General features: G+C 40.3%; 1 protein-coding gene across 1 annotated transcript in view; it reads left to right on the top strand.

Annotated features, from left to right (window-relative positions):
• LOC311237246 (cytosolic purine 5'-nucleotidase-like) overlaps positions 1–10,000 on the top strand; it is a 68,878-nt gene that overhangs the window by 16,133 nt on the left and 42,745 nt on the right. The window contains exon 6 of the mRNA XM_084325053.1: positions 9,020–9,077. Coding sequence (XP_084181179.1) covers positions 9,020–9,077 — 58 coding nt within the window. The remainder of the gene's footprint in view (positions 1–9,019; positions 9,078–10,000) is intronic.

Here is a 10,000-nt window from a genome sequence, read left to right on the forward strand (position 1 = left end):
GTAATACTAGAGGCTCTACTGAACAGTAATACTAGAGGCTCTACTGAACAGTAATACTAGAGGCTCTACTGAACAGTAATACTAGAGGCTCTACTGAACAGTAATACTAGAGGCTCTACTGAACAGTAATACTAGAGGCTCTACTGAACAGGAATACTAGAGGCTCTACTGAACAGTAATACTAGAGGCTCTACTGAACAGTAATACTAGAGGCTCTACTGAACAGTAATACTAGAGACTCTACTGAACAGTAATACTAGAGGCTCTACTGAACAGTAATACTAGAGGCTCTACTGAACAGTAATACTAGAGGCTCTACTGAACAGTAATACTAGAGGCTCTACTGAACAGTAATACTAGAGGCTCTACTGAACAGTAATACTAGAGGCTCTACTGAACAGTAATACTAGAGGCTCTACTGAACAGTAATACTAGAGGCTCTACTGAACAGTAATATTAGAGGTTCTACTGAACAGTAATACTAGAGGCTCTAACCTGAACAGTAATACTAGAGGCTCTACTGAACAGTAATACTAGAGACTCTACTGAACAGTAATACTAGAGGCTCTACTGAACAGTAATACTAGAGACTCTACTGAACAGTAATACTACAGGCTCTACTGAACAGTAATACTAGAGGCTCTACTGAACAGTAATACTAGAGGCTCTACTGAACAGTAATACTACAGGCTCTACTGAACAGTAATACTAGAGGCTCTACTGAACAGTAATACTAGAGGCTCTACTGAACAGTAATAATACTAGAGGCTCTACTGAACAGTAATACTAGAGGCTCTGCTGAACAGTAATACTAGAGACTACTGAACAGTAATACTAGAGGCTCTACTGAACAGTAATACTAGAGACTCTACTGAACAGTAATACTAGAGGCTCTACTGAACAGTAATACTAGAGGCTCTACTGAACAGTAATACTAGAGGCTCTACTGAACAGTAATACTAGAGGCTCTACTGAACAGTAATACTAGAGGCTCTACTGAACAGTAATACTAGAGGCTCTACTGAACAGTAATACTAGAGGCTCTACTGAACAGTAATACTAGAGGCTCTACTGAACAGTAATACTAGAGGCTCTACTGAACAGTAATACTAGAGGCTCTACTGAACAGTAATACTAGAGGCTCTACTGAACAGTAATACTAGAGGCTCTACTGAACAGTAATACTAGAGGCTCTACTGAACAGTAATACTAGAGGCTCTACTGAACAGTAATACTAGAGGCTCTACTGAACAGTAATACTAGAGACTCTACTGAACAGTAATACTAGAGACTCTACTGAACAGTAATACTAGAGGCTCTACTGAACAGTGATACTAGAGGCTCTACTGAACAGTAATACTAGAGGCTCTACTGAACAGTAATATCAGAGACTCTACTGAACAGTAATACTAGAGACTCTACTGAACAGTAATACTAGAGGCTCTACTGAACAGTAATACTAGAGACTCTACTGAACAGTAATACTAGAGGCTCTACTGAACAGTAATACTAGAGGCTCTACTGAACAGTAATACTAGAGGCTCTACTGAACAGTAATACTAGAGGCTCTACTGAACAGTAATACTAGAGGCTCTACTGAACAGTAATACTAGAGGCTCTACTGAACAGTAATACTAGAGGCTCTACTGAACAGTAATACTAGAGACTCTACTGAACAGTAATACTAGAGGCTCTACTGAACAGTAATACTAGAGGCTCTACTGAACAGTAATACTAGAGGCTCTACTGAACAGTAATACTAGAGGCTCTACTGAACAGTAATACTAGAGACTCTACTGAACAGTAATACTAGAGACTCTACTGAACAGTAATACTAGAGGCTCTACTGAACAGTAATACTAGAGGCTCTACTGAACAGTAATACTAGAGACTCTACTGAACAGTAATACTAGAGGCTCTACTGAACAGTAATACTAGAGGCTCTACTGAACAGTAATACTAGAGGCTCTACTGAACAGTAATACTAGAGGCTCTACTGAACAGTAATACTAGAGGCTCTACTGAACAGTAATACTAGAGGCTCTACTGAACAGTAATACTAGAGGCTCTATTGAACAGTAACACTAGAGACTACTGAACAGTAATACTAGAGACTCTACTGAACAGTAATACTAGAGGCTCTACTGAACAGTAATACTAGAGGCTCTACTGAACAGTAATACTAGAGGCTCTAACCTGAACAGTAATACTAGAGACTCTACTGAACAGTAATACTAGAGGCTCTACTGAACAGTAATACTAGAGGCTCTACTGAACAGTAATACTAGAGGCTCTACTGAACAGTAATACTAGAGGCTCTACTGAACAGTAATACTAGAGGCTCTACTGAACAGTAATACTAGAGGCTCTAACCTGAACAGTAATACTAGAGGCTCTACTGAACAGTAATACTAGAGGCTCTACTGAACAGTAATACTAGAGGCTCTACTGAACAGTAATACTAGAGGCTCTACTGAACAGTAATACTAGAGGCTCTACTGAACAGTAATACTAGAGGCTCTACTGAACAGTAATACCAGAGGCTCTACTGAACAGTAATACTAGAGGCTCTACTGAACAGTAATACTAGAGACTCTACTGAACAGTAATACTAGAGGCTCTACTGAACAGTAATACTAGAGGCTCTGCTGAACAGTAATACTAGAGGCTCTGCTGAACAGTAATACTAGAGGCTCTACTGAACAGTAATACTAGAGGCTCTACTGAACAGTAATACTAGAGACTCTACTGAACAGTAATACTAGAGGCTCTACTGAACAGTAATACTAGAGGCTCTACTGAACAGTAATACTAGAGGCTCTGCTGAACAGTAATACTAGAGGCTCTACTGAACAGTAATAATACTAGAGGCTCTACTGAACAGTAATACTAGAGGCTCTACTGAACAGTAATACTAGAGGCTCTAACCTGAACAGTAATACTAGAGGCTCTACTGAACAGTAATACTAGAGGCTCTACTGAACAGTAATACTAGAGGCTCTACTGAACAGTAATACTAGAGGCTCTACTGAACAGTAATACTAGAGGCTCTACTGAACAGTAATACTAGAGGCTCTACTGAACAGTAATACTAGAGGCTCTACTGAACAGTAATACTAGAGGCTCTACTGAACAGTAATACTAGAGACTCTACTGAACAGTAATACTAGAGGCTCTACTGAACAGTAATACTAGAGGCTCTACTGAACAGTAATACTAGAGGCTCTACTGAACAGTAATACTAGAGGCTCTACTGAACAGTAATACTAGAGGCTCTGCTGAACAGTAATACTAGAGGCTCTACTGAACAGTAATACTAGAGGCTCTACTGAACAGTAATACTAGAGACTCTACTGAACAGTAATACTAGAGGCTCTACTGAACAGTAATACTAGAGGCTCTACTGAACAGTAATACTAGAGGCTCTACTGAACAGTAATACTAGAGGCTCTACTGAACAGTAATACTAGAGGCTCTACTGAACAGGAATACTAGAGGCTCTACTGAACAGTAATACTAGAGGCTCTACTGAACAGTAATACTAGAGACTCTACTGAACAGTAATACTAGAGGCTCTACTGAACAGTAATACTAGAGGCTCTACTGAACAGTAATACTAGAGGCTCTACTGAACAGTAATACTAGAGGCTCTACTGAACCGTAATACTAGAGGCTCTACTGAACAGTAATACTAGAGGCTCTACTGAACAGTAATACTAGAGGCTCTACTGAACAGTAATACTAGAGACTCTACTGAACAGTAATACTAGAGGCTCTACTGAACAGTAATACTAGAGGCTCTACTGAACAGTAATACTAGAGGCTCTACTGAACAGTAATACTAGAGGCTCTACTGAACAGTAATACTAGAGGCTCTACTGAACAGTAATACTAGAGACTCTACTGAACAGTAATACTAGAGGCTCTACTGAACAGTAATACTAGAGGCTCTGCTGAACAGTAATACTAGAGGCTCTGCTGAACAGTAATACTAGAGGCTCTACTGAACAGTAATACTAGAGGCTCTACTGAACAGTAATACTAGAGACTCTACTGAACAGTAATACTAGAGGCTCTACTGAACAGTAATACTAGAGGCTCTACTGAACAGTAATACTAGAGGCTCTGCTGAACAGTAATACTAGAGGCTCTACTGAACAGTAATAATACTAGAGGCTCTACTGAACAGTAATACTAGAGGCTCTACTGAACAGTAATACTAGAGGCTCTAACCTGAACAGTAATACTAGAGGCTCTACTGAACAGTAATACTAGAGGCTCTACTGAACAGTAATACTAGAGGCTCTACTGAACAGTAATACTAGAGGCTCTACTGAACAGTAATACTAGAGGCTCTACTGAACAGTAATACTAGAGGCTCTACTGAACAGTAATACTAGAGGCTCTACTGAACAGTAATACTAGAGGCTCTACTGAACAGTAATACTAGAGACTCTACTGAACAGTAATACTAGAGGCTCTACTGAACAGTAATACTAGAGGCTCTACTGAACAGTAATACTAGAGGCTCTACTGAACAGTAATACTAGAGACTCTACTGAACAGTAATACTAGAGGCTCTACTGAACAGTAATACTAGAGGCTCTACTGAACAGTAATACTAGAGACTCTACTGAACAGTAATACTAGAGACTCTACTGAACAGTAATACTAGAGGCTCTACTGAACAGTAATACTAGAGGCTCTACTGAACAGTAATACTAGAGGCTCTACTGAACAGTAATATCAGAGACTCTACTGAACAGTAATACTAGAGGCTCTACTGAACAGTAATACTAGAGGCTCTACTGAACAGTAATACTAGAGACTCTACTGAACAGTAATACTAGAGGCTCTACTGAACAGTAATACTAGAGGCTCTACTGAACAGTAATACTAGAGACTCTACTGAACAGTAATACTAGAGGCTCTACTGAACAGTAATACTAGAGGCTCTACTGAACAGTAATACTAGAGGCTCTACTGAACAGTAATACTAGAGGCTCTACTGAACAGTAATACTAGAGGCTCTACTGAACAGTAATACTAGAGGCTCTACTGAACAGTAATACTAGAGGCTCTACTGAACAGTAATACTAGAGGCTCTACTGAACAGTAATACTAGAGGCTCTACTGAACAGTAATACTAGAGGCTCTACTGAACAGTAATACTAGAGGCTCTACTGAACAGTAATACTAGAGGCTCTACTGAACAGTAATACTAGAGGCTCTACTGAACAGTAATACTAGAGGCTCTCCTGAACAGTAATACTAGAGGCTCTCCTGAACAGTAATACTAGAGACTCTACTGAACAGTAATACTAGAGGCTCTACTGAACAGTAATACTAGAGGCTCTACTGAACAGTAATACTAGAGGCTCTACTGAACAGTAATACTAGAGGCTCTACTGAACAGTAATACTAGAGGCTCTACTGAACAGTAATAATACTAGAGGCTCTAACCTGAACAGTAATACTAGAGACTCTACTGAACAGTAATACTAGAGGCTCTACTGAACAGTAATACTAGAGACTCTACTGAACAGTAATACTAGAGGCTCTACTGAACAGTAATACTAGAGGCTCTACTGAACAGTAATACTAGAGGCTCTACTGAACAGTAATACTAGAGGCTCTACTGAACAGTAATACTAGAGGCTCTACTGAACAGTAATACTAGAGACTCTACTGAACAGTAATACTAGAGGCTCTACTGAACAGTAATACTAGAGGCTCTACTGAACAGTAATACTAGAGGCTCTACTGAACAGTAATACTAGAGGCTCTACTGAACAGTAATACTAGAGGCTCTACTGAACAGTAATACTAGACTCTACTGAACAGTAATACTAGAGGCTCTACTGAACAGTAATACTAGAGGCTCTACTGAACAGTAATACTAGAGGCTCTACTGAACAGTAATACTAGAGGCTCTACTGAACAGTAATAATACTAGAGGCTCTACTGAACAGTAATACTAGAGGCTCTACTGAACAGTAATAATACTAGAGGCTCTACTGAACAGTAATACTAGAGGCTCTACTGAACAGTAATACTAGAGACTCTACTGAACAGTAATACTAGAGGCTCTACTGAACAGTAATACTAGAGGCTCTACTGAACAGTAATACTAGAGGCTCTAACCTGATCTAATCAAAACTCAGGTTATGGTCGATGACACCCGCTGGAAGCAGTTATAGATTTTGGAGCCAATATTTCAGCAGTGCACCCCTCAACCCCAGTGGATTGTGGAGTATCAGAAGATAGGGTGAACCCATGGACTTTAAACCCCACCGAGCTAGTTGTTTCAAAACATGTCTGGCCCGGTCTGGCTCCAGATCTGACCGCTGGGACCAGCAGTTGTTCATGTCGTTGGGCTGCTAGTGGGCTGTGGGAGTCTCCTGTTGTCCTTGTGGGACAGACCGAGTCCTGAAAGCACTGAAATGCATTTCTGCGTGGACTACAGAAAAGAGAATAAGGCCACAGTCAAGGATTCGTACCCTTTTCCCCGGGTGGATGAGTTGCTGGCAGGGGTGTGAAAAGTACCCAGAAATTATACTCAAGTAAAAGTCAGAGTATCTGCCTAAAAACACACTTGAGTAAAAGTAAAAAAAATGTCTACTTTGAAATGTACTTAAGTACCAAACTCTTTTTCTGACTGTCTATTCTTCTGATAGCAGGTGTTTAATCAAAGATCCCAGCTTTCTAGTCTTGCACAAGGACCAATCAGCATGGGTAATTTGGGCGGGTTCATTTTCCATCGATGGGGATTTGATTGGCTGTTTTTAAATAAAGAGCGGCCGCAGGATTAATAACGTTAACGTTAGTTCGGCCAGAGAAATAAATATACTAATTAAAATGGTTGGACCTGCGAGATTTGTACTTTGTACTTTGTAGGTCTGCATTTTAAATGTAAGGAGTTTTTCTGTAATTGTAATTGTACTGTAAAAGTACAAGTATACAAACCTAATAGTACTTGAGTAAAGTACAAATCCCCAAAAACAGTGCTTAAGTATTGTAACAAAGTACAATTACTCAAGTACTTTACACCCCTGGTTGCTGGACTTTCTAGCTCAGTGGAAGTACATCTCTCCTCCAACATCATCCTCATGTCACCTACATCCCTGAATCTTTCCCCAAGACCGCCTTCGTCTGTCCTATGGGTTTATTTAAGGTGACTCCACATCAGAGAAGGAGTGCCTTGGTGTGATTTGGGCCCTGGAACACTTCTTGCCCGACAGGACACGGCAAAACACTGACAGGGTTCAGGCCAGGGGCGGATTTAGGATTGTAGGAGATCCGGGGCTTAGCCCAGATGGGCCCCCCCCCTTTTTTTTTTTTTTCTTTTTTAATTTATATATATATATATATATTTTTTTTTTTGGTAGGCAATGGGTGGTTTGGAGGGGCTCAGGCACGACCCCCTCCACGACAGATTTTTTTTTAATTTAATGAACCTGTACGTGCAATTTCCTGCAATATAGAGCCTTCAATCTTGACCAATAAAGCTGCTCTTTTCACTATAAAACTCAGTTAACCATAACATAGTTATGGTTAGATTTATATATTGGGGGGGGATATATCATATTTTTCATATAATCAAAAAGTGGTGGAGCAAGAGCATACCTTTGCTCCCCCAAGTTCAATAGTGGGAGAGCAGAGATGCTCCGAATGCTCTTATGGCCAGGCGTCTATGATTCACTGATACAAAGTAAAATAGTGCAGTGCAATAAAATAGTTAGTAAAATAGAATAAAATAATGCAATAGTGCATTGCAATAAAATAGTTATCATCGTATTTAATCAGGAGGCCGGTAAGGAGTGCATTACAGTAGTCGAGTTGGCTTGAGATAAAGGCATGGATCTGGTTTTCAGCGTCCTTTTGATTTATAAATGGCCGTACTTTAGCTATGTTTCTAAGGTGGAAGAATTAAGTTTTTGTCAACTTGTTGATTGTGATTTAAAGCTTAGGTCTGAGTCTACCATAACACCAAGACTTAACTCACTCAAATACAGTTAGCAGCTGGATAGACCACAGATGGAAATTAGCTTCTGCTAAATCTGGTGCAAACATATTTTCATGTAACAATGATGAATTGTAAAAAAGAAAAAAAAAAAAAAATTATTTTAATTTTTTTAATTTTTTTTAAAATAGATTCGGGGCTTTTCAGAATACATCCGGGGCTTGAGCCCAGGTAGCCACCCCCTAGCTCCGCAACTGGTTCAGGCACCAATTTGTCCAATTTGTCAGCGACGTGTTCGAGTCAGTTGTGGCAGCGATTGTAACTGTTCACAGGCTAACCACAGCCTATCACCCACAATCCAACCAAACTGAGAGTGAATGGTGTTATATTGACGAGGCTTAACCCGAGGTTCAATAAGATTAATGTATTGACTCATTCTTATATCTGCATCCATTCATGTTGCTTACGTGTCTGTCACGTTACAACTCGTGTGTCGCCTTCCTGGTGCAACGTCACAATAACAACGACAATCAAAGAGGTTCAAACTCGAACCTAATACGATAAAGTCAGCGATCAGAGCTTGAAAAAAAGAAAAAACCTGCCTTCAACTGTATGTATCACTGTTGTAAGATTAGTGTGTTGCCTGCTCCTTTAAGAGTGATGCATTGTGTGATGTATAGGTGACCTACACAAGTTGCTAGTAATCTTGTAATCAGTGTATATGTGGGAACGGTAGAGAGAGGTAGAAAACACTTAGGGCGGGATCCACAAAGAATGGATTGCACGGTGCTAATTGCACCCTTACTTACAATTCATTATGAATTGAAAATGGGGGACCCTGATGTAAACAAGACAAAAGTCTTTCTCTGGTCTGCATCCCCTTAACAATTGTGTGTATTGAGCCGTACTGTATTGTACCCATTCTGCAATCTGTTAATAAAGTTTTCAATCAATCAATCACCTGGACCAATCAACGTTAATCATACTGTACTATACTAGAATGTACTGTACTATACTATGCTATGCTGTACTGTACTATATTATATTGTGTTCCAGAAACCTACATCTTCGTCTGTCTCGTCGACCTGTTCACCAGATGCACACGCTACACCAAGTGAGCCCACTCTTGAATGAATGAATGAATGAATGAATGAAAAAGTTTCTTTTTGGACATGTTATTCTCCATATTTCTCCAAACAACTCACGATATCTTGTTCAGTCGAACCAAACAATCATAGCAACGAATTAAAAAAAACATTAAAAGAAAAACATTAGAAAAAGAAAAAAACAAGGAATTATAAACAAAAGTTCAAGAGTAATGTGTTTGGTTAGCAGACATGTCCAAAAAGGAGTAGAGGGAAGCTAAGCTTATTGATCCCTACCAGGCCACGTGAGCGGATCGGTGCGGCCGAGAAATCCGCTCTTCGCTCTTTAAAGCTTGGTCCGCTCCGCTAATCGCTCATGTTGACCCCGCTCCCAAGTCGATCTCCGCTCGCTCCCCACTCACCTTGAATCGAGCGCTCCCCGCTCCCCGCGCCAGATCGCTCGGCAGTTTTTCTTTTTCTTTTTTGGAGCATGGTGTAAATGAGCTCAAACTACAACAGTCTACACCCCCTGGGCCCCTTAACAATTGTTTGTATTGAGCCGCATTGTAATTGTAGCCATTCTGCAATGTTAAATAACGTTGTTTATCCATTCACTAGTTCTATTAAGCGATGATAGGCTAGCCGAGCCACAATGCTATGGTCGCTGCCATTAACGTTAGCATGTAAGCTAACGTCAACAACAATGGCGTCGATACTTTTTTTAACAGGAGTGAGTGTGGGCGTCATAGATATCTATGGTGGGCGTCTCTACAGTGACGAAGCCTGAACCCTTCTCATTGGTTGAAAATGGCCTTCATGTTTGTACATCGCCATCTGTTGCTTTGGCATTGTACTGCATGTATATATTACATCAACAGTGTTAAACCACTGTGAGCGGCCTGGAGTGGATTGGAGCGGAGGAGAACTCTCGCTCCGGACGTCGCGCCGACTC

Source organism: Notolepis coatsorum (genome assembly GCF_963971535.1).
Source record: "Notolepis coatsorum genome assembly, chromosome: 11".
In the NCBI taxonomy this organism is placed as follows: domain Eukaryota; kingdom Metazoa; phylum Chordata; class Actinopteri; order Aulopiformes; family Paralepididae; genus Notolepis; species Notolepis coatsorum.